At 39.2% G+C, this 27083-nt stretch overlaps 1 protein-coding gene across 1 annotated transcript in view; it reads right to left on the reverse strand.

Moving 5' to 3' along the window:
* The window catches only part of LOC139725513 (gamma-aminobutyric acid type B receptor subunit 2-like), a 68149-nt gene extending 41341 nt beyond the window's left edge, over positions 1–26808 (reverse strand). The window contains exons 1-3 of the mRNA XM_071636597.1: positions 26533–26808; positions 13650–13787; positions 9382–9552 (exon numbers count right to left, since the gene is read on the reverse strand). Of these exons, the coding sequence (XP_071492698.1) occupies positions 9382–9552; positions 13650–13787; positions 26533–26808 (585 nt within the window). The remainder of the gene's footprint in view (positions 1–9381; positions 9553–13649; positions 13788–26532) is intronic.
* Between the last annotated feature and the right edge of the window lie 275 nt (positions 26809–27083).

Consider the following 27083-nt stretch of genomic DNA (forward strand, 5'->3'; position numbering starts at 1 on the left):
TCGATCTATATTGTATTCTATTTGTGGTATAGTGGTGTTATATGTGACCCTGCACCACAAAACACAAAAAAAGTCGCCACACATGAAATTTAAGTTGAGAGCATATTCTGAAAGAGCAGACTTTAAGCTTTAAAATGATGCATTACTCAAATCAAATGGACTCTCCTAACCTATCTAAATAGTGGAAAGAATGCACACACTCAGAAAAAGTGGTAGACTGAGAAAAGAGGCTCTGAAGTACAGTGTCTATTCAAGCGCTTAATCTTTACCAAGCCGTGCTGGTTGTGCGATGAATGGGACAAAAAAACAGGAAGGAAACCACCGGAGTAACAACAATGAGGGGATTATCAGATTAAACTGAAATTAATGATAATAATAATAATAATAATAATAATAATAATAATAATAATAATAATGATAATAATAATAATACTAATGATAATAATAATGATAATGATAATAGTAATAGTAATAGTAATAATAATAATAATAATGATAATGATAAAGCCTTATTTACCCAGGGTAGCCAAGTCAAGATCGGCTCGGTTGATCCATTTCACCTATTTTCAATCCTCAAACAAAATCAGTGTGTGCGACTTTTTGTTCGTTTTGTGATGCACGGTCACAATATATTCTTTACATTTATGACGTTTATTCATATTTGAGTTGTACAAACAAATTCAAACTTCAAGTTCAAAATTTCATATATCTTTTATTATTGTAAAGCAAATTAAAGGATTACGATTTTTTTCACAACTTGTACGTTAAACAATTTCAGTTTTTCCCAGTATACAATGTAAGGCAGTCCAAAATGATTATTGTAGTCCGGTTTGGGCAAATGCCTCCAAATCTTACCTTTCGCAATTACAAATACTACAAAATAGATCACTTCGTATTGTTATGAATGTTGATTATATGCATCCTTCTGATAATTTATATGATACATTGAAATTAGATCGGCTTTATACATGTAAGATGGGCTAAACAACTAGCATGTACAATGTACCGTTCATTACATGAATTATACCCTCCCTATTTGAATCAAATGTTTTGTTTTCGACAGACTGCTTATAGCACAAGGTCCGGCCCATCCAAATTGAAACTCATTCAACTGAAGACCAACTATGGTAAACGGTCCCTATCTTATCGAGGGGCCAAACTTTGGAATGAGCTTAATTATCCCTCTTCAACAATTGTATCAATTGAAGCATTCAAACGTTACGTAAATCACAGCCCCGACATACCCATTTTCGCAGGATAATGAGTCAACGCAATTAGTAGATTATTTGAGATTGTACGAGAACGATTTTTCTCCCCCACCCCCACCCCATTCCCCGATTTTTGATGTTGATTATATCATATTGTTTCTAATTCTTAGTATGTAGGGTTTTTTTTCCCCCCTTAGTTAAATTGTATAGCTCATGCCATTCTGGCTCTTTATGTAATTTTAGTTGTATATGATTGATTGATTTGTTGTTTGTACTGATGGCATGTTTTGTATTTTGGTTGGACCCCTGTGAAAACCAGCTTTTAGCTGACCAGGGCAATCCATCCCATGAGTGGAGAATGAATAAATAAAATAAATAAATAAATAAAATGAAATGTGTTAACCTTGCTGTCATAATACACTGACTTAGCAGGAATCATAAGAGAACACCAAATTGTCCATGATTATTAATAACAATCTGTAACTATCCGTAACTATCCGAGAATATCCGCAACTCTCCGCAAGTGTTCAGAACTATTATGTGCCAATTCGTAAGAATATCCGCAAGTGGACGCAAGTATTCGCATCTGGTCGTATCTGTCCGTATCGCCCGCATTTTTTGCCCGCATGTTTTGTACAAATTTCTGATCCTTTGCCGTCCCCAGAACAATTGTTCAAAACATACGGGGAAAAATGCGGGCGATACGGACAAATATGACCAGATGCGAGTACTTGCGTCCACTTGCGGATATTCTTGCGAATTAGCACATAATAGTTCTGAACACTTGCGGAGAGTTGCGGATATTTTCGGATAGTTACAGATAGTTACAGATTGTTATAAATAATTATGGACAGTTTGGTTTTCTTTGACGATCCCTGCTAAATTAGTGTATTATGACAACAAGGTTATCACATATTGGACTCTCTTACATTGTACACTGGGGAAAACTGAAATTGAATTACACACAAGTTCGTAATCCTTTAATTTCCTTTACAGTAATACAAGTTATATGAAATTTTGAACTTGAGGTTTAAATTTCATTTGTGCAACTCAAATATGAATAAACTTTATAAATGTAAAGAATACATAACCCAATTATACCACAAGTATAATACAATATAGATCGATAAGTTAAACATTTGAGTAAGAAAATTATTAATTCCATTCATGGAATAGACATGTGGTTACGCTGTCGTTGTGCAGCGATATTCATGACTTATTGGGTTATGTTTAAAGCAATGTTTATTACATTTCGAGAAAAAAAAAGACATCAAGACTTTCAAACACTTCAAAAACTTATATTAGGACCTTTACTTTTCATCATTTACATTAATGATCTTTGCAGATCATCCGACATGATATATTGCTTTCTATTATACTTCTTGCCGATGAGTCAAATATTTTTTTTTCTCCCACCAAAATCCATTTACCTTTGTCCATACTGTCAATTCTGAATTAAAAAAAAAAAAATTACTCAATGGATAAGAGCCAATAACTTATCACTAAATCTTCAGAAAACAAAGTATAAGTTATTTAGTAAGTGTATAGAAGTTTTAAGCTCAGATATTATTTTTGATGACGTTCATTTAGAACGTGTATCTCACATAAATTTCTCGGTATTACGGTGGACGATAAACTTTCGTGGAAGCCTCATACTATTAATATCAGTAAAATAATTTCGCGTAATATTGGTATTATTAATATACTTAAATCTCATATCCCGTTGTCCTCTTCGTTGACGTTGTATTTTTTATTAATGTTACCTTATCTTAATTATGGAATTTTAGCATGGATTAGTGCCCATCAAACTTTATTAGATAAACTATTGTTATTACAAAAAAAGACACTTCGTAATATTTTTGGTGTTTCACCACGTTCCCATGCAGATCCATTATTCGTGAAAAATACGATTTTAAAGATTAAAGATTTGTTTTTCTTTCAGCTGGGTCAGTTTATGTTTAATTATAACACGAATGCACTTTCCAGTATTTTCAATTGAATGTTTCCAGGAAATCATTTTTCTTTTTTTATATATAATTATCCCACCTGGCGATCTAATGAGTTTCATTTACCCCTTTTGAGAACCTTATTGGCACAAAATACACTTATTTACACTGGCCCTAGATTCTGGAATTCTTTAAGCTGTGATATAAAAAACTCTTTATCTTTGAATTCGTTTAAGCGTAAGTTGAAACTTTTCTTGTTGAATTCAAACTAAGATAATATACTATTCATTACTTAGCTGGTCTCTACAACCTAAGGTTTCATCGTCAATCATTTAATTCGTCAATCATTTCATTCATCATTGTGTATTTTTTTTTACATTTTCTTATTTGTACAAACTTTGCTGAGCTGCTCGAGCTCTGAAGCACCTCATTTCCCTCTTTCGATCCCGATGTTCAGCATGTTGGCTGTTCCTTTCATGTTTCCTTTTCTTTCTTTCCTTTCTTTCCTTTATTACTTTCAATGGTATACCCTTCTGTCAAGTCATGTAATGTCGTGTCTCCTGTCTTGTTCTGTTCGGTTTTGTTCTATCCTGTCTTTATACACAAATATGTTCACATGAAGAATCCTTTGAGTGGTCCACAATTTACAAGCATGCTTTTCACTGAACCTCTCAATTCTTTATTTTTTCTTCTCCAGACATAACTTTGTATCTTGCCGGTATGCATGTATAATTTTTTATTTGTTAACTATCATCTACCATGTAAAGTCGAATACATGCCTATGTTATACCTTCTGATTCATTTCGTGTTATGTTTGCCGAAAAGAAAGAAAGAATGAAATAAATGAAATGAAATGAAGCACCCCTCCCACACCCAAGTACATATATATATATATATATATATATATATATATATATATATATAATGTAATAAACATTTCATGGAGCGTAAAGTGGGTAAGACAATGGAGAAATACTAGATTCGTTGTCATTTTATAATAGTTATCGTTGATCCACACTTTTCCCGGCCAGAAAAATGAATGTAAGTTTAAAGGGGATGGCTAGTAACTGATCAGTGGGAATCAGTGGGAATGCTGGAGGATGATTGTTCCAATCCTTGTGGGATTCATTTAAGAGTACATTATATATCTATTCTTGTGTGAAAATTATTTGCTTCAGAATGGTCTCATATTCAAGTAATGTGCAGTTTAATGTTTCCAGGTAAGCGTCCCTGGTCAGTGACGGGGCATTAATCTGCACATTACTTGAATATGAGACCGTTCTGAAGCAAATAATTTTCACACAACAGTAGATATATAATGTACTCTTAAATGAATCCCACAAGGATTGGAACAATCATCCCTCAGCATTCCCACTGATTTCCACTGATCGGTTACTCGCCATCCCCTTTAAATGCTGTCACCCCATCCCCTACCCAAAATATTGCCTTTTCGAAAAATATACATTCATTGAGTGCAAGAAAAAATTTTCAGTACCAAGGGTCAACCAATGTCATGAGTATATTGGTGCTACCTAAAATGACCATTTGTGGGAGAAATTTCATAATTTGACCACGCGGTTCTGCCTCTCCACTGCTCCGACTGTGTTGTTGCATTCCTTCAGGTAAATGCACTGCAGCTTGGCAACACGAGTTGTGTGGCTTCCCATGAGTCTCTGTGTTCCCATGCGAGTGGAAAATGGAAAACTTCGAAGGACGTAATCGTCCGCAGCATCCGTAACTGTCCGCAAATATCCGTAAGTGGACGAAAGTGTTGAGATACGTTAACTTGCGGTTACTTTCGGATACTTACGGTGGACGTAAACGAACGCAAACGGACGGGAGGTAAAATATTTTGCGGATAGTCAGCGTCCAGGCTACGGATAGTTACGTTCAGTTACAGATAATTACGTTTGAGTACGGTTACTTGCGTAAGTCTTCATCCGTAGAGTCCCTCTGCGAAATTTTGAGCATTTCAAAATTTCGCAGGCTTGGCGCCATCATTTTGCGTTTATTTACGGATGAGTTGCGGCAGTTACGTCTACATACGTCTCTGCGGATGCCTGCGTCCACGCTGCGTCCCCCTGCGTTCACTCATCCGTATCTATCCGCGGCCGACGTAACCCATCGTAAAGCACTGTGTGACAGGGGCATTAAAACCAATGAATATATGACTATCTAATGGGTCTGCATCTCACAACGGAATGAAATCTGCGTTAAGCTGAGTATTTCGTCCAGTCAGCATTGCTTTTGCCAAGCACAAGAGAGCACACGCCCCCCCCCCCCCCACACACACGCGCCCGCGCACACAAACAAACACACATTCATGACACACACACACACACACACGCATATATACATAAATTATCATTGATTATCATTTTCAATGGATTTAGCGCCTTTTGGAAGCAAGCTGTGCATGCATTAATTCATCTATTAATTAATTGAATAATCAATTATTTATTAATCTATAAATTAATTTATTTGGTTATCTACTTATTTATTCATTCATTCATTCATTCATTCACTCATTCATTTCTTCATTCAATCATTCATTTACGTATAAAAGTACAAAAAGTTGCAAAATTAACTCAGTGACTGGCTGGAGAAATAGAAATAGAATCATGTACGCCAAATCTACTCATACTGTACATGAAGTCCCATAAACATTTGCATGGTTTCGTGCTGTGTTTGTTACTCGAAATTTCAAACGTAATGTAGATCACATTTCTCCTGATTTATCTTGGTCTGGAGTACACCATTATCATCATTTTTGGTTACAGAATTATTGAGAAATTTCGAATCTTATTACTGACATGGTATAATATCTATACTTGTACCAGGAGAATGTGGTTGTATTTTTTTTTTTACGTCTCGAGTGAGCGAATGTTCATTTTTCTGCATAATATGAGGATAGTATAATTAATTTACCTTGTTTCATCTACTTGATCTCTAATACAGGATATATCAGAGCTTACAGTCTCACGAGCAAGGTGAAAAAATCTCTGAAATGATGAATTAAACAAAATGCATCATTTCGTAGTTTAAAAAAATATAAAGAAATTAAATCACGCCTGCTTGAAGTTTAATGAATGCGCTCAGGTTGATGTAATCAGCAGCCATCGGAGAATCTCTACGTTACCATAGTAACTGTGTGTTGCTCATCATCTTCCTATTTTCATTAAACACTGTCCTTCCTTTTACCCCCAGGGAGGCAGAGTGCCTCGGACTGAGACAAAAAAAGTTAAAAAAAGGGGGAAAATGAGAACAATATCTTGGCCTTTCCTCGAAAGAATATTATTTGATTTGTTAGCATTTCACAGATTTGGGGGGGGGGGATGGAGGAGGGGATGTCAAAGACTTTGCAAGTTTTCAATGTTTTGTTGCTGTTTTTTTTTTGTCCATAGTGAGTGAAAATAAAGTCTTGTCATTGACGTCATGTTCACGTGACCAAGCTCTTATCGCCATCATAAAACTTTAAAAACTCACGTCTGCAAGAGTCCTCGCCTTGTTTAATGAAGATTCACAGAGAACAAAAAAAAAAAAACTCAACAAACAAACAAACAAGAAAAGTTATCATGATAGCAGTAATGATCATGGTATGACAAATGAGGAAATACACACAGACGCCTCCAGCACAGTGAGCTAATGATGATAACGGCAGTGCATAGTGGCAAACCTGTGTGATATTCTTACGCTATTAAAGCCACAGGACAAAATGACCGATAATCACTCTCTTGACAGGTGAGAGGGAATCCAATCAACAGTCCAGCCGGCCCTGGATCATTGCACGCTGCTGGACTGTTGATTGGATTCCCTCTCACCTGTCAAGAGAATGATTATCGGTCATTTTGTCCTGTGGCTTTTATAGTGTAAGAATATCATACAGGTTTGCCACTATGCACTGCCGTTATCATCATTAGCTCACTGTGCTGGAGGCGTCTGTGTGTATTTCCTCATTTGTCATACCATGATCATTACTGTTATCATGATAACTTTTCTTGTTTGTTTGTTTGTTGAGTTTTTTTTTTTTTTTGTTCTCTGTGGATCTTCATTAAACAAGGCGAAACCGGCCTTCCCCCCTTTTTTTGATAATACATAGGATATAATCACTCCCCCCCCCCCCCATTTTTTTATTATTTTATTTTATTTTTTCACCCTGGAAGTAAGTTTTTTATGAGTTGTACCACGGGGCCTAGAAGTGCGTGGTTTTTTTTTTTTTTTTTTTTTTTTTTTTTTCGTTAGCTGAACAAACCCGGAAGTGGCAGGAGAAAGTTGCCCTGAGGGCCTTTTTTTCGGCTTGTTAGTGGATGAAAACCGGAGGTGTAACCAGAAATATATACTCCCCTCTGTTTTTTTTTAAAAAAACGTGCCTCCGGCTGCGTGACCCATTGAGTTGACACAAAGGAAAATGCCATTCGATTCATTGGCCTCTTCCATTCAATTCTCTGGATCAATTCGCCTGTCAGATTTTATACCTGTTACGATAACATTTGGTTCTGGTTCGGATGGTGTTAACATAATAATGTAACAGCATACGAAGACGTAACAAAACAAGTTTTGTCTGACAGGGTTTTTTTTTTAGAAACAAAATAGTATAAAACAATGATATATTGGACATCATCCATGCCTTAATGAAGAATACTGATCTGACTCTCCTGTAGACTGATAAAGATTCGGAAGGAAATTGAGTAGCACCAACGGGCATGCCCTGCGGTATGGTACTATTGAAGAAATAATAAAGTATTGTTGAAGATGAGGATAGGGGTCTTAATTTTGGGGGAGATACCAAGAAACCACTTCTGGAATAGTTCAGAGCATACCATTCTAAGAGGAATTCAAAGTTTATTTGATGGAAATCGGTTTTTTAAATGGCTGAGACATCCAAACACAAAGTGTGTTCCATCTTCTATGAGGATCGCTCTGTTTTGGCAGGGACCTCCCTGGTTTTGGATATCTCAGCAATGTCAAAACAAATTGTCCCCAAATAAACGTTGAATAATCTTTGGAATCACGAGCTCTTTCATATTGCATGGGAGGTTTAGAAACCTGAAATTAGCTCTCAACCAAAACCATAAGATCCCTTTAATGAGAAGAATACGATCAGAGATTGTTGGATTTTTAATACAGACTGAACTACTACAAGAATGTTATGATATCATTGGTTTCTCCCGTTTTCGCAAGATATTGGTTTAAAAGGGTAAACAACATAATATATGTCGTTTCCTCACAAGTTTTCGATTAATGCTTCTGTAAATGAAAAAGTTTCCATTATCATAACAACTAGCATAACATCAATGATTCGTATGACATTGCCTTGGTCTTGTAATAACCTAAAATGATAAACTTTATCATTGTGTATATAGTAATGTATAATTGTCGTTTCCTCACAAGTTTTCGATTAATGCTTCTGTAAATGAAAAAGTTTCCATTATCATAACAACTAGCATAACATCAATGATTCGTATGACATTGCCTTGGTCTTGTAATGACCTAAAATGATAAACTTTATCATTGTGTATATAGTAATGTATAATTGGAAGATACCTAAGAGCAGAGATATTAAAAGTATTAAAGAAATACAGTGAAAAAAAAAATATATGTATAAGAGTAACCCGCTAAACTTCAGAAAGAAAAATTGATGTTATACAAGAGAGCTCTAAATTGAGAAGAATTTTTCCGTCATCGGTGTTTATGCAGGCATAGTCAAACTCAGTGAAATTGTCTCGGCTGTTTCGAATAGGTTGACCTCCAAAATAAAGAGGGCTTTATATACAGGCGCGCATGAACCTCCGGACATTACTAACGGTATGAAACTTTCGCATATTGCCACATGCAGGCATTCAGTGCATTATATAGCCAATCATGCTCGCGCACATTAAGTAATTTACTTTCGCGAATCTTGGCTCCTATTATACCGAAATTCGAGAAAGATTTCATGGTCAGCGTCACGTTTTCAAAAGTGGGGGGGGGGGGGGCACCGGGTTTCAGGAGCTAGAAAACACCCAAAAAAAAAGAAAGAAAAGAAAAAGACCTTCAGCGCAACATCTGGTGCCACTTCTGATGACAAGCAAAAACAAAAATATATATAGTATGTGATCACACCTTATGTATTCCTATATAAGAGTGAAAGAAAAAAAGGAGGGGGGGGGGGGCGCCCCCCCCCCCCCCCGTACCGCCGTCCCTGGATTTATGCACACATAAAATTGCTGCTTTTACAGTATACTCACCCCAATGTGCGGCTCAACGGACTCTGTGATCGTGGATACTCGGGTCCACCCGAAACGCTGGCAAATCTGAACTTTGACCTTGTTCAGGTCCGCCGAGCTGCCCATGGTTCGGACGAAGTAGGGATACCGCGCATGGTCAGAGAGGCCAATGGCTGAATTAGCAAAGCCGACCTGGAAAGATATGGCAGAAAGGTAAATGAAAGTGTTCTTATTGATAGGATTTCAAAAGATTATTCTATATAGATATTTATACACAGACTCGACAATGACTTTTTTTCTTTCGGTTTCGTGGCCCGACATCTATACTTCTGGTTGCCCGGCCGGGCCACCGTGTCACGTGTCTAGCATGTATATATACAGAGCGTATAAAGAAAAGTAATCCAACTTTGGAGGGCTACCATTTCATAATTGTCAGCTATGGAGAGTGCAGTTTTAGTTGTGAGGAAAGAAGAACTCTTCTTCTTTCTCTTTCCTATGATAACAAAAAATGATGACCAATGTCACACATGACTGAGCACATGAACTTTAAAGAGAACTATTACAAATTGCACTTTTTCCAAGTTTGAGTGTTGCATGAAGGAACAATGGGTGTCTCACTGAAGGGATGGGATCTGTCAATGAAAGCGGTCAAGTTAATAGGCCCAATTGCACAATGCAGGTTTGTGTTTAGGGCTTCTTGTAACATTTATTAGTCCATAACTTTCAACATGGTCACCGTTGTCGATAACTTGGTCACTCCCACAAAGTCTAACTCATTATCCAATTTTCTCTCTTCATATTCGAGACATTGTTTGTAGCTGCGAGCTATGTGTTAAATACGAGCAGAGAAAATGGACTGTGTGGGTTGGCCTATAGTTAGAGTGACCACGTTATCGGGCAGGTGGCCATTTTGAAAGTTTTGAACCATAAACTGTAAGAAGAAACACTAAACACAGACCTGCTTTCGTGCGGGCTGGCCTGTTTATTTGGCAACGTACATTGACAGATCCCATTGATTCAGTAAGACCAAGATACTCATCGTTCCTTCATGTGACACGCAAACTTGGAAAAAGAGCAATTTGTCATTGTTGTCTTTAATGTTCATGTGCTCAGTCATGCATGACATTTGTCATCATAATTAGGTATCAAAGGAAAGAAGAAGAGGTTCTCTTTCCTCACAACCAAGACTGCGCTCTCCATTGGTGATGGTTATAAAATCGTAGTCTTCCAAAGTTGGATTACTCTTTTTGTGGGGATACGCTGGTGTATAAAGTATTTACCAATAGGTCCTATTAGATACATAAACACAATCGTGAGAAATAAAGGGCCTATTACCATACATGTAATTATGTACATACACATCTAACTATTACAGAGTTCAATGTGATACGTTCAATGTAATGAATGCAATACATTATATTATGGATATCATACAAGTGTTACATTATTGAATATAGTTCGTGTTTTCAACACAAAATAGGGGGTGCAGGAAATAGTATTACGGCCAGCATGGAAAAAAATGGAGGAAAAAAATTCAGAGCGTATCACATGTAACTTTCAATAACTTGCATGACATTACTGACAGATTCCTCAGGTGATACATTCACATCGTCAACGAAGAAATGAAAAACGTAAGATAAATTAATATTCAAGCCTTAGGTCGGTTCTGTTCCCGGGACAAAGTACTTGCTGCTATTGGAAAAGCAATTTTGAATTTCATATCTATCATGCAGAAAATGACGTCATCTACTTCATAATCATTATTCTTTTCATTGATTTAGTGAAATAAATCATTCTAGAGGATCTCGTGCTATGAAAGATGTTTCACAGATCACGTATAGTACATCCACAAAATAATCGTTTGCGTTTTACACGTAAAAACTATCTCCTTTTTGAAACTCTTTGGGAGTTGTTGGATAGTTCAATGGATCAGTTTTCAATCGCGACATCCTAGTTCAAGTCCCACAACATTGTTGAGTTGAATGGAGTTCGACAGAATATACGCGGGTTGAAAGCCTGCTTTCAGCTGGATGGCTGTTTTTCAGCAAGGCCGTATCTTACGTCGAGTATCATTATCACATACATTGTACAGTCAACAGTGGACTCCCGGCCGTTATAACGAAGTCCTCGTGACCGGCAGCTTTCTTTCGTTATATCGAAATTTCGTTATAACGTTTACCAATAAAAAAACAAAGAGAGAATAATGTTGCGGCCTGAATTTTTATTTCGTTGTAACCGGAATTTTGTTATAAGCGTGTTCATTATAACGGGAGTGCACTGTAATCCACAGTGAAATTGCAAACATAGAATAATAGGGGGCCTACAATTTACACCCAATACACGACATCGACCGAACAAGTAACCGCATTAAACAACTAGAAAAGCACTCTGAGAGCGCAGACCTCCGCCAAGCATGCAAATCATTTTCACCACTGATCTTGTTCTTCCATAGAGATACCAGTGCATTGTGTGCTGAAAGTCGCCCGATTTCCCAATATAGAAGCCTTTGTTACGTCATAAACCCTCAGCTGCACGGAGCGCCTCGCCCTAGCAGAAACTAGAGCACGCACTTTAGTGCGCGCATGCAAACCTCAAATACTCGCAGCCTGAACTCCCAAGATCGTTGACCCGGTACCTGCCAAAATATCAAAAATCCTTCATACATTCCCCCAAAATTCTCGGATCACCACCAAAAGTTAATCGTTTGTTACTTGTGTAATTCTCAACCTTTCCTGCAAGTTTCATTTCAATCCGTTAAATACTTTTTGAAATATTTTGCACACGGACAAACTAATTAACCAACGAACGAACACACAAACCAACGGTAACGAAAGCATAACCTCCTCCCTTGGCGGAGGTAAATATCATTTCTAAGAAGGTGTTGATATTAATTTCACAAACAAGAAGAGAGAATGTATGTACTTCTATAGACTCATGAAAAGGTTTCCGCTAACCTCGTGATCTCTTTCTTCACCAGGCGTTGAATGACATTCAACTAATTTCATGATCTCTTTCCTCAAGCGTTGAATGACATTCAACTAACTTCATGATCTCTTTCCTCAAGCGTTGAATGACATTCGACTAACTTCATGATCTCTATCTTCAAGCGTTGAATGACATTCAACTAACTTCATGATCTCTTTCCTAAATGGCACAAAGAGTTATAAAAAAAGGTTAATATTGAAAGTGATAGATGCAAGATAAAATGGACTGTTTCCAATAAAAATGATAAGAACGTTGCGTCGCAAGGTAAAATATAGGACAATTTTTATCTTTATTGCCTATTACGACAGTCTTTCAGGGGGATTCAAACCAGTCGCTCCCGTATTTGTCTTATTATACATATTCAATGCTAATCAAACCAGGGCCATGTCGCATAAGTCGCATCAAGCATAAGTCAGAAAACGGAACATAAGTCTATAAATGCCAATTTTGATTGGCTTAAATCTGACTTTTTATAATAGGCCTATGCCAAAAATTGCTTTTATTAAAGGTTCCGTCATACTTCTCGTTGTGCAATCCGATTTCGATTTCGACCACTTATCATTTATTATGTTATGTATGTATTATTTTGGTTGTTTATTATCAACAAGGTACAAGAATTTGTGCTTTTATTCTTGATGTTATACTGATATATTATGAGAAGTATGAAATAAATTGAAAGTATGAAATATATTGAAAAGATAAACTTTTGGAGCTCTACTGTAGAACCGTCAAATTAAAGTGTACAATCTAGCCATGATGAATACTCTTATTTACTATGTTTGCGCGCTTATCCAAAAGCGTGTCTTGATCGCAACATACATCATATTACCACAAGGGTAAAGCAATTCAAGTATAATCAGTGCTCATGATCATGAAATGTGACAAAATCACTTTCACCATTATCTTAATTACGGTATGCAGCTTCTATGGTTAACGCGAATGTCCTGTAAGCATATGATCAAGAAATAAGAGTTAGCTATAAGTGGATGTCTGCTATACTGACACGTAAATTCACAGTCTAACACAACATTATTATGAAACGGGATTCACCCTCAAGGTTTTTTCAATTTTCTTTAGTTTGAGTTCAACTTTATTCATGTGTGATAATGATTTGAGGATGGACCCAACTTTATTCATGAGTGATAATGATTTGAGGATGGACGCAAAGTTTGCGTTAATCAGTCATCGCAATGCACTCCAAAACGGAGTTACAACGGAAGCCCCCCCCCCCCCCCCCCCCCCCCCGGTGATAGGGCCTACGGCATCAGCTGGAGGACAGGGGGAAAGTCAGCGAGGACTGGTACCTGGATGACGCCCCATTGGCCGGTGACTTCTGCCAGGATCTTGGTGGTTTCGGCCTCAATGGTTCCCGCAAAGGCGATGATTTGGCGTCTGCCGAGGAGCAAATCGTAAAGCTGATCCAGGGCCCTTCCAGACGAGCCCTAGCGATATAGACGAAAGATAAAACAACCCTTGAAAACACAAATATGATAACAGCTGAAGTGCATGTGAGTGATGCACAAGTACTTTCATAGTTGTTGTTTTTTTTTTCCAAATTTGCAAACAACCAAGTTAGGCCTTCTTGTTTACCGGGAGGTATGATGCAACTCCCTATTATCTGATATGTTATCCACTTCATTGTACAAGAAAAAAAATAATAACCTATATTCTTTCAAATATGTCGTCTCCGCCCTTTCTTCCGCCCTCTCCCCTCCCCGGGCTTTCTCCAATCCCTGGAAAAGAAATTTCAAACAATACTCTCATGAGGACTTACAGATCAGATGATATTGTGACAATCAAAATAATTACAGTACTGACTGATGATTATGATAACAATTATAATGACATGGTGTTTTTTATCCAGCAAGTGTCCGGGGTAGCCTCTTTAGAGTTGCCACTGCTCTACCAGACGGCCTTTCCACTGTTATTTGCCAGGTACCCACTTATGATACACCTGGGCCGAGAGGAAGATAGTGGGTTAAAACCTTTTTATCCATGCAAAGACGTAAGCACTTGGCTCGATTTTAAAGGGATGGTACAGTATTGGTGGAGATGAGAATTTGACTTTTAACTTTTTGCGAGACACTAAAACGCTTATAAAATAGTACAGAGCGTACCATTTTAAGAGGAATTCAAAGTTTATTTAATGTAAATCGGGTTTGGAAAGACTGAAACATCCAAAAAGAAAAGTAAAACAAAGCGATCGTAATAAATGTGGGTCTCACACTTTATTGGAATCACTCTGTTTTGGATATTTCAGCCATTTTTAAACCAATTCTCAGCAAATAAAAGTTGAATTCATCATGGAATTCCATGCTCTTTCATATTTCATAGGTGATTTCTCATTACCTCACCGAAAAATGTTAGAAACCTGAAATTAGTTCTGAACCAAAACTGTACGATTCCTTTAACTCTGATCTTCTTTTTCACTAAAGGAGTCGAGAGCCTTACCCGCAGGCTAGCCACAGTGCACACACTAATCATAACGAATAATCATTTATTTTAGGAACGTCTGATCATTAATTTTTTGTTGCTTTTGTTTTGGTAGTTGAACATGAGGCGATCTTTCTTCAAGTGATAAAATAATTTGTTGTTATAGAGAGACAAGCTCTTTTACAGGCTACACTTATACTTTCTCCCTTATTCACCTCGTCCTCTGATCTGTCTGTCTGTCTGGCTGTCTGTCTGTCATTTTGTCCCTTATCCATCATTCAGTCGATTGCGTGTCCTCTATTCCAAATGCGTTTGTTTATTTCAAGCCTTTTAGCGTCGATAAAAATAAAAATAAGCAAAAGTACAGTCTAATCATTTAATTGCGGGTGTGTCAGTTCATATAGGGACCATGACATTCGAATTCATAAAACTGAATTACTAGTAAATTAAATTCTTCCGTCCATATGTTTTCATTGCAACTGATTGAAAACTGCCCTATATTCATCGACGTAAATAAGCACTGAATTGATCAGTGTAGTAGCCATATAGCCAAGTAGTAACCATTTAGCCAGTATTAGCCAATTGTAATCGTTTTATACTCTTTGGCTAATAGTATTCAACGGTGATGATACCCCCATAATTATTTATTATAATAGTGAAAAAGAACTGAATCATAATTTTGTAGAGATATTTGCTATTTCTTGGTGTTCTACTGAAACGTGTATCAGTCACGGGTCGGAGCAGTAGACCGACTGCCATGTTTAAGGCCGTGTCACACTATTCCGGGCAAGCTAGCGGGCTTGTGGCGAGGAGGTAGTTTCTAGCACGTAGAAGATTTTCAGCGGGCGAACAAGAATGTTTGCAATTTTCATTCATGCCTTGTCATACCGTACGGGGGAACTTCTGCGGCTTGACTTGCGGGGAAACAAATTTACTCCCCGGAGCTCTCCGCAGTTGGTCCGCACCTGACAGTGTCTAGCGCATAGTTGCTCGGAGGTGCTCACGCAAGTCCGATTTAACCGCAGCCAAGTTTTGAGCATGACCAAAACTTTTTCCGGGTGAGTCGCGGGAATGGCCGTAGAGGTCCACGCAGAACGCCAGTAGGAGACCCTTAGCGGCAGTACTTCCCAGGCAATTCCCACGCAGGTACTTCGCAGTCCCGTATGCAGCCAAGATAATGAAATTCTGTGAGGTTTCAGCCATTCTTTTAGAGGAATTCCTTCACTGAGTTGTCAGCCCCCACGCGACCGGTACAAAGGTCACACAGTATACTCGCAAGTATAACGCGTCCAGCAAGTATTACATGCGCTGACTCGCACAAATCCTTTTCCGCCCTCAGGAATGTCCGGTATGCTAGAAAATCCCTACACGTAACAAGCCCGAGTAGCTTGCCCGGAAAGGTGTGACAGGGCCTAAACACGGTTGCGGGTAAAAAAATATGCGTGCGCACCTCCGGGCGACTACTTTTGAGATACGTGCTAGGTACTGTCATGTGCGGATCATCTACGGGGACCTCCGGGTAGTCAAAATTGTTCTTTGCAAGTCGCACGCAAGGCTGGTGTGACACGGCCTTTAGAAGCAGGCTTGTTGCTTGCGGGGGTTGCGGGTTTTACGGCTGAGCTGCGACTCAGCAGCAGCCTTTCTCAAAAAGGAAAGACTGTCATTATCATATCATGTTCAAAGCATGGGCGTAAATCCCGGGGGGGATGGGGGGGGGGATACCCCCCTGAAATGGAGGAGGGGGGAATGGCCTGTACAATCATCCCCCCTGAAATTTGAGAAAAATGGAGGAAGCAGAAATGTGATTGTATCAATTTTGGCATATTGCATGACGTTCGTACGCCCGCCTTCAGACAGTTAACAGACCTGAACAGTATTCTATCTTGTAGGATAATGTATACATAATTTTCTCAAGCGCTCGCTCGCTTCGCTCGCTCGCGAAGAAAGTAATATCGACATAAGGTATGGTCCAGACGTTGACAACGTCAAATATAGCATAGGCTTACATCTAAACATGCTATGAAGCGAACAACTGTAATCCTATGGTAGATTGCCGATCGTCTGTGCGCGCGGCGGCTCCTTTGATGAATTGCATGCATACGCGTACGCGCTGTCAATCCTGTAAACAACTTCTAGTTCGGGCTGCCGGCCGGCCGGCCTGTCTTCCCTTGTGCATAACATATGTGGCGTACGTACGTATACTGTATACTATACGTACACTTTGTACAGTACAGTAGACCAAGCGTTATGGGACCGGACGCGTACATGGAGTCACTTTGAAGAGCAAATCCAACGATTTAGCAGGTTAATTCTCACGCCGTTTTCAGAGTATGTTGTCTAGTAGGCCTATATGAGGAGTCTATATCAAGTCTTTAAGGTAAAGGGTGCATATTCTATGTAAAATAAGTAAGTTTTCATGCGGGTGTCCGGAAACCCAACCCCCCATTATACTTATACTGTATGTGCGGGACTTCCGCGAGTGCGACGTGCGTAAAAGTTTGGGACGAACATCTTCGGACGTCTTGACCCACAAAGGTACGTGAAAAACGCTGAAAAATGATGTTAGTTTTCGAATTTTCGACCCATTTTATAAAACAAATGATGCACAGGATTATTTCGTGGCGTTAGTGTAGGCGTAGTGCACTCGAGGGTATTTACAATGTAGTGCAACATGCACTCGGCTTCGCCTCGTGCATGTTTCACAATTGTAAATACCCTCGAGTGCACTACGCCTACACTAACGCACTCTATCCTGTGCATCATTTGTATAATATTTATTAAAGAGTGTGCAGCAGATCTTTCACTGACAAAAGCTCCCTCATTTATGCAGAGGCGTCGATGGAGGGGGAGGGGGATGGCTCCCCCATAACAGTTTTGGGGACAAACAGATCATTTTGCTCCTCCTCGTAACTCCCGAGATGTGGAAATGTTCTTACTTTTTTTGATAGAAGACTGTCTAAATATTTCACCCAAAGATGGCTGAATTTCAATTCTGAAAATACAAAATCTCCCTCGCGTAAGAGGGGGATATATAGGCCTAACCTCTCCCATACCCTCCCCGTTCAATCATTTCTACTTAATACACTTTCGATTGACAGATTTCAAAATGTTTCATCTAAGGTGTGCACCAGGTCTGTTACTTCAGTTTAAAGAAATGCAAATGTTCCTTGGGTGGGAGGAGATATCTAGATACTTTCAATTAACGGAGGGTTCCCGACCCCTAAAAAAATAGTATACACTTCTGGGATTGAAATTTCCCCAGATTACATCATAAATGTGTTAACGAGATATTTGTCGCTGCCAGTTATAGTTGCCAGCAGTTGCGCCCGGTGCACCCCCATCCCTTAATTTCCAAAGCGAAAAAAAAAATGTCAAAATTTCCGAGCTCGCTCGCATTTAATCGTCATGCCATTCTCCTCGATGTTGCTGCCGGGTAATTACCAGCAGTTGCGCCCGGTGCGCCCTCCCCCTCCCCCCCACCTTATTTTTCAAAGCGAAAAAAATATAGCTACAAACGGCAGTTTTGGGACTGTGAAATATCAAAATTTTCAAGCTCACTCGCTCCGCTCGCTCGCATGTAATCGTTATGTCATTCTCCTGATGTTGCTGCCAGTAATTGCCAGCAGTTGCGCCCGGTGCGCCCCCTCCCCCCGTAATTTCCTAAGCGAAAAAATAATAGCTACAAACGGCCGTTTTTGGACTGTACAATGTAAGAATTTTCGAGCTCGCTTGCTTCGCTCGCTCGTTCGCATTTAATCGCTATGCCATTCTCCTGATGTTGCTGCCGGGTAATTCCCAGCAGTTGCGCCCGGTGCCCTCCCCCCTTAATTTTCAAAGCGAAAAAAAAATAGCTACAAACGGCAGTTTTGGGACTGTAAAATGTCAAAATTTTCAAGCTCGCTCGCTTCGCTCGCTCGCATTTAATCGTTATGTCATTCTCCTGATGCTGCTGCCAGTAATTGCCAGCAAATGCGCCCGGTGCGCCCCCCCCCCCCTTAATTTCCTAAGCGAAAAAAATATAGCTACAAACGGCCGTTTTTGGACTGTACAATGTCAAAATTCATGATCGCGTTCATGATCTTCAGTGTAAGAATTAAGACAAGAAGTTTCTCTAAATGATACCATTTTATAGGCAAAATTGTTCAATAATAATCTACATAAAATGTACTGCTACCTTAAACATGTTGGACCGTTTCAAGTCGATAGAACACGCAAAAAAAAAATGCATCAAATTGCACCATTTACAACATCAATATGCAAAAAGTTCTCACGGTGGGAGGGGGAAACCCCCTCCCACACCTTCTCTACTCGCTCGCATCGCTCCCTCGCATCTAACCGCTCCCCCTAAGATCAAATCCTGGCTACGCCGGTGATAGGCCCCACTATTTAGTAGGCCTTCACAGTGATGTCGCACAGGCTGAGCAAGAGCTGAAATACCACGATGTAGTCATTCAATTATCTACGAATATTTCGTTTTCTTACTTGTTTTTTCATAGAAAAAAAAATCCCAAATTTCACCAAAAGTGTGCACTAGATCGCTGAATTTCAGGTCTGAAAATGCCAAATTTTCCTCGTGTGGGACACACACACCCTCCCCCCGCTAGGCCGCTCCGCTCCCTCGCACAGATATTCAAACTCAAAGTCCCTCCCCTACCCCCCATCATTAAAACGGAACGATGCCCCTGGGATGATTGCTTTACTGACTTAAATCAAGAAAATTGAAGAATACAATTAACAGCTACAGGAAAATATCTACTACGTTATTCAAGAAATGGATATCCTTATTAGCATTTTATTGAATTTATTTGGGCATTATTCAGGGCTGCGCTACGTTTTTGAAAGGGGGGGGGGGGGTGACAAAATCGCCTGTCAGTCAAGAAGAAAGAACATCAAATGACAAGAGAAACAACAACAAAAAAGTCTTCATACTTTCAAGGTCTGATTTTCCGCCGAAAGTCGGCTGACAAGAAAAAAAAAAAAACAAGAACAAAAAGTCTTCATATTTTTGTTGCCACTTCCCTCCCACTTTGCATGGAAAAGAGTGGGATATTTGATCCCTGTAAAGTGTGTGTGTGTGTGTGGGGGGGGGGGGGGGGGCAAGCTTCTCTCCCCCCCCCCCCCCCCCCCCCCCCGGTCCGGTTATGGGCTTGTAATCGTGGTGATGGTGACTATCGCCAATCATCCCCCCCCCCCCACTCCTCAGTACGGATTCAGGCCCGTAGCCAGGATTTTTCAAGGGGGGGGGGGGGTGCGGTCACTAAAAAAACGGACCTTCGGTACCAATACCAATGATCACACACACACACACACACACACACACAATTATATATATATATATATATATATATATATATATATATATATTCTTTGGACGACCGAACTACAAAAGTTGTATAAGAATTTGCGCGCGAAGCGCGCCGCAAATTGTGAATTTTGACTGTTTTAATGACGTTTTAAAGTCTCGAGGAAATTTGCATTTTTGTCTGTTGCATGCAATCGCGTTACGGTATTTCATCTAGGAAATAGTAAAAACTCATTTTGCCAGGAAGTTGCAAAGTTTAATTGTGTTCGAGATTCTCAAAATTGAGAATAGTGATTTTCCTGGTGTTGTTTTAACTTTTATTTTTTCTATTGTATACCCGCGTTAGCAGGCCTGAAGCCAGGATTTTTAAAGGAAGGGGGATTGCGTTAATTAACAAAACGGTCCTTTGATACTGTCCCGGGAGGGGTAGCGACAATTAAAAGATGGACACCATGCTCATACATGGACTTTCAAAATGGCCCCTAAACGAGTAATGATCATATGATTTTTTCGGGCCTTAAAAACAAGTATTCCTTAAATGTTTCCTGCACCCTAAAGAAGTACTTCATCATGATTGAACAATATACCATTTTCCCAAATTTCGGCCTTTTTGATACCCTTTGATTATATACGCTCGTACATCACACTTTCCATCTAATCCGTGAGAAAAAAACGACCCCTATTACGCGTTTTCTTTAGCGAGTATGGTCACGGTGTCCACCTTTCAGTTGGAGTTTTCCATCCCATTGGATGCTGTTTGGAAGATGAAACATTCACTTTACTATACAGTATATCAGCCGTTGGTATGCGAGTTTGTCAAAATTTTTAAAACAAAATGAATTGTAAATGTGAACCATTTATATTTTGCCTCCTTGTGGTAGGATATTTCCAGCATTTCCGAACTTTCAAATAATCATTTTAGATTTAATAATATTAAAGGTAGTAGATCCGATTCGCAAACATCTCCAATATCAGTCAAATGTCATATTAACCATCATGCTAAGAAGGTTTTCTTTGTGAAATTTGGAGGTCAGTGAAATTCAAAAATTAAACATCCGTTAGCCATTGGAAGAAGTTGAGTGCAAATTCAGACCTCAGGCTTAGTGCTCAGATGTTTTCCTATTTGATTTGATCTGTCTTACTGTGCACACTAAGATACATACTGGAATGGTTATTTCTTATTATTAAATTATAGTAGCATATTTGGTTACTAGCTGTCTCTAGGCATTTTCGAATTTGGGCTGCAAAGAGATCCACTACCTTTAAGTTAGAAGAGAGATAAGTAAATAATGATAAAATAAACAAACAAAAAAGAATGAGTTTCTTTTGTAATACTATCTGACAAACTTTTTACTTTACCATTTTACTTCATAGCTCAGCACTTTCCATTCTCTCTCATACCCTCTTACCCGTTACATTTAAATGAAATACATCTAAAATGAGTTTGCGTGCCTGCATAATACTCTTTGGAAATTATAAGTGAAAATGTTCTTAGGTTTTGGCTCACTTTAAAATGAGAACCAATAGAACTGTCACAACATGAGAAAATGTATAAGTAATAATCAACACTACATTTCCGAATTTGGCCTGCAAAGAAATCCGCTACCTGTAAGTTAGAAAAGAGATTAGTAAATAATGATAAAATAAACAACAAAAAAGAATGAGTTTCTACCGCCGTATCCAGAACAGAGCCTGAAACGGTGCAGGCTCAAGAAATCGTTTGTACTATAATACGTCTTGAAGTACTGTGTGATACTGTTGACTCAGACTTCTACAAAGCTGTAAGTGAAAATTGTAATCCAACCCGACTCATTACCTGAGATATTTATGAAAATATATCAACAAAGAATGTAAATTAAATAATAGTAATTTCGAGGAAATTTCTTTAATTTTTATCATATATGTAAACTTGAGGCTATTAGATTTTCATCCACTTACCTCTGTTCCTGTGAAAAAATGCAAGTGTCAACCTCAATGTCATCCACGAATCGCACGTACTCGGGCGGCCAGTGGAAAAAAAAACATCGGTCACACGCGCCAAGGGCCATGGCATGCAGTGCCAATATAATAATAGCTCGCACAAATTGATACATAACATTTGTGTTTGTGTGCATGGGGACGATCCGATGGTTCATACAACAAAAGGGTTTCGTGCAATTATTTTTAACATTGTTAAACGTACTCTTCCACATTTACGTAGCATATAATGTGTCTTTATATTTATTTGGATTGTTATCTTGAGAATTGCTAAAAACCGTTATTATGAAAAAGTGGACATTTCAGAATTTTATTTTTTTTTTGGGGGGGGGGGGGGGTGCGTACGCACCCGACGCACCCCCCCCCCCCCCCCCCCCCCCCCCCTGGCTACGGGCCTGGGATTTACGCCGTTGGTTCAAAGTATCTTTTGGGTATATGGAACAAACGTCAAGTTGTCCTTTTTTATTACCACATTAAACATCAACATGATACATTTGGTACTAAATTCACACACAGTCATATCCTGGCACAGAAGCACCAGAATGCTATTGATTTTTCATAGGTATGTTAGGTCGCGTCTTTCGCGGAATTCCACATCGTATCCCCTGTTTCTCATATTGCAAACTTGTACATTATTACACGTGCCTTCACAGAACAGATAATATGTTCTGCTATCAGCAATTCCATACAATTGTATACATCACTTTCTCGTCGCTTTCAACGCTCTAGTATACACTTCTAATATGGCTAATAGTCTCTGTTGGTTTGATCTTGAATGTATCGATTGATCTAGGCTTTTTGTTTTTAGTTGTCTCGTCTCTTTACTTGTATTTCTGCTTCTTCCCTTTCCCCTTTTCCACTTCTTTTTTCATCCCGCACACTTGTAGTTAAGTTTTCACCTTTTTTTCCCTCCTGTGAGGTGCCCACATTGCACAAGCATAGTCTTTTGAGTGGGTACCTCCACTTTTTTTCGTTGAATGTTTAAATATGTCTGAATGAAAAATGCCTAATTTTGTAATGACTATTGATAAATGTTATTCTTTGCTATCTATGTATCATTCCTTCAAACGCATGTCAAATCTACATTTTTTGTACATTCTGTTGAAAGAAGTGAAAATAAAACCTTTGAATTGAATTGAATTGAATTGAACATACTTCATACAAAGGCTTCTTTTTTTTTATTAAAGCAGTAGGTTAATAATGTTCTGCATGAAACACTATCATTTCCTTCTTTTATAATCCTGAGTTTTTTTCTGCTGCCTCTTTCTCTCTCTCTCTCTCTCTCTCTCTCTCACTCTCTCAGATGTGTTCTGATCTTCAATAGTTGATTAGGGAGAATGCCAGAGTTGAGTGCATTTTTCTCTTTTTTATATATTTTTTTTTCAAGAGTACCCAAGTATTCACTCCATGCTTTACTATAAACTCATGTTACAAGGTATAATGTAATGAGTCCCTCTTTTGAGGGGATTGGGATATTTCTTTTCTTTGCCGCTGTGTACTACTTAACGAACTTATCATTAACTGCGCCAATTGAATTCTTGTAACTCATCCTATACCATGGACCAAATCCTAATTCAGAAATTGTAAATCGTACGAGGGAGGGGAGGGTGGATTGGCCGTCGACTTCTCATAACTCTAAAGAAATGCATAGTTTGATATTTTTGTCACGTTATCATTAGTGATGTGCTCTAGAAAGGTAAAGTCAGTGTTGTACATGCTTATTTTTTTTCGCTTGGCTCTGCGTTCATATTTGAATGTTTCATCTTTGTATTTATTATATGTACCGAAGTGTCATTCAAACTAGTTGAACCTATGTATCCCTATGTTGTCATATCTACCTCTGGAAAATTGTTCCATGCGTTATTCCACCGAGTGTGACATTCAATTCGTATTTGCAGTACCCCGATACTTTTTTTTGCTTACTCGCTATTTGCACTTCCGAATTTTCAAGCGTTGATGCTCGTGTACTTTGCCTCATTCTTGCATAAACATGTTTTCCCAATGTCGGCAACAGCTGCTCAGGTGCATGTATAATGAGTTAGTTTGTTACAACGTTGGCCTGTTTATGTTCCGATTCTCAACTGGCCAATTACCAGCTGTATTTTCCCCCAATGTTTACCAGAAATTATGCAGTTCATGGTTATCCAACCGGTCAACGTTATATGTATCACTTTCCACGTACCCGAACAATTTTCGCGAAAAAAACCCCACAAAACCCACCATAATGTTCACTGGGCCTAAGTATTGGAATGGACTCCCCGAAGACTTTGTTTGCAAAAACCGATAAGTCCATTTTTGCAGATTTTAAAATACGGTCTCTGTCATAAAGCACAAAATAATACCTTTTAAATGATATATTAGTCACTACATATAAAGGTATATTTTTGAAGTTATGGTCAAAAGAAGCAAAAATCTTCTTATTATTCTCTTTATTTTTCTTGACCTTTAATCGCAAATATCTCCATTTGGCAAATATGGACTTATCGGTTTTTGCAAACAAACTCTTCACTTTATCCTCTTTCAAACGAAAATTGAAGAAATAACTTCTGAGCAGTTACGGCATGCATAGTGTATAGTACTTGTTGCTCTGTATTCCCTACGTTGTCTATCCTTTATTAGTAGTCCCGAGGGATCCTAACTACGTACAATATCTTTGATCAGCCTGCCTGTTACGCTCTTCAAGCACCTATTGTTACACTCGATTATCAAAATTTTCGCGCGTGGGAGCTGTCGGTTACCATGGTCACACTGCCTGTTTTTTAGGAGCCCTGCGGTAATGTGACTCCTGAGCTCTACTGCCCTTGTCTGTATTGTTTACATTCATAATAAATTTATTATTATCACACCTTAAAATCATTTAGTTATGCCATACCAGTCATGTTCAGACTTATTTCTAGTCGGAGTAGGAGTATTGTATAGCGCAGCAATAAAAATTCAAATTTATACTTATCTTACCACGACCCTGTGTCCACACGACGGTCGTGGGAAGAAACTCCGACCAATTTACCACCGCCTTCGCGGGGATCACCATGGAGGGTCGGTGTAACTTCCGGAAGTGGTAGCACCGCGCACGTCGACTATACGATTGTTTTTTTTTTTTTTTACCATTGGTATTTATCTTCTCCATTCTTGTTGATGGAAATTTCTGAGCGCTAGCTTCTTCGTCGCGATCGACTAGGTTAGAATTGCGCTACACGCTCACGTGTACTCGCAAAATGTCAACATTGCGATTTGATCCCGGAAGTTTTACCTTGGTCGTAAGGTATGTAAGTTCATAGATACTCCAAGGGCTAGTCCGCACGGGGCAATTTACTCTGACAGGCTAGTCGTGGTAGCGAGATGCTCCTGAGAAACCTCAGGAGTATATCTTGGTCGGAGCAAGAGGTCGTGGTAAGTTCCTCTGACCGGAGGAAGTTACCACGACCTTGTTCAGACGGGCACTACTCCGACCTCTCCTCCGAAGTTAACTCCGACCAAGCTTCCTCCGACCCTTCCTCCGAAGTGACTCCGACCAAAACTGCCCTCTACTGAACACAGCTCTAGTTACCTCCATACCCATTTGAATCTTTACAATCTCAGTCGTTGTTCTCTCTCTCTCTTTACTTGCAGTAGGTTATCATTTTGTTGCAGCATTTTGCCTGTCTGTATTTTTTTTTATTTAGTAACATTTATTTAATGGGATTTTTTTTGTTCTGTTTTACTTGGTTCCCCCAGTTATAGTATGGTCTTCAAAATATCTGCTTTTCATAGTTCCCCTTATCTGATTTATCACGGGACCTGCGGCTGCACAAGCTTGCTTTTACGCAGGCCCTATCATAGTTCTCGCATTATGACCATAGTTCAAATCTCATGTATAAACCTTGTGATTATACCTGGACAAAATTTTGTACATTCCGATGAAGTTCAATCTAGTTTATATTTTGAATTGAGTTCATATTTATGTACTTTATTGTGCTCTACACTCTAAAAAAAATTCCGAGTCAGAACTGACCCGGAACTGGGTCCGTTGGGGTCACACACCGTTCCGGGTCAAACATGACTTGGAATTTGGTCATGAAGAGCCCGAATGGGGTCACCCTGACCCAATTCATGACTCTGAATGGGTCATATTTGACCCCATTCCTTGTCATTTCTGACCCGGAACGGTGTATGACCCCAATGGACCCAGTTCCGGGTCAGTTCTGGCTCAGATGTTTTAAGAGTGTATGTGAGCAATATGAAACTAAATTGAAATTGAAATTGAAATAAAAGAAATCATGAGCGAATGTACCGGAGCAGAATTTGAACCTACGACCTCCTGATCTCCGGACAGGCGTCAACTTTACCTAACTAGACTACAGAGCTTACGCCCGACAGCAAGTGGTGGTTCTAATCCTTACACCATACAGCGGGTGCTGCGTTATTATTCAAAGAGACTATGATTATAATATTACCAAGGATTAAGTTCGAGTGTAAGGACGTCGAGCCGCACTCACCTCCGTGTCGCGGGTGATCATGACGAGCTCATGGTCGGGGAGGATGTCGGTTCGGTTGTTGATGTCTTCGATGGCCATCTCAATGGCGACCTTGCTCTGACGGGCATACTCTTCGGCCCAGCTGGCGTGGTTGGAGAGGGGTAACAGGGCCGCTATGTACAACTCAATCCGACCCGTGGTGTTTGAGATAACAATGGCGTCCTTTTCCCCTATCACGTGGCATTGGCATAAAGTCGTCAACAGCGCAACGATGCAAGCAAACAGCACACTCACCATTTTTGATTTAGAAGTAAACTTATCGGACGAGCAAAATCGTTTGTATTATTTCTTTTTCTCCATGGTTCTGATAAACCCTTAACCCTTTGTCCATCCGGAAACGGTTTAATGTTATGAAAATTGGGTGCTGCGACAAATACTCGGAAACACATCCGGGGAGAAGAATTAATTTTGGTTCATTTCTTTCCTCTCTTTAACACAGAAACCTATCCCAAGTTACTCTCGTCGGGGCCCGGGATGACTGCTGAGGTGTCAAGACGCAGGACACTCTTGTT

This window comes from Diadema antillarum, unplaced genomic scaffold (assembly GCF_040938485.1).
Source record: "Diadema antillarum isolate AM-2024a unplaced genomic scaffold, OU_Dant_1.0 seq00000048_RagTag, whole genome shotgun sequence".
NCBI lineage: Eukaryota > Metazoa > Echinodermata > Echinoidea > Diadematoida > Diadematidae > Diadema > Diadema antillarum.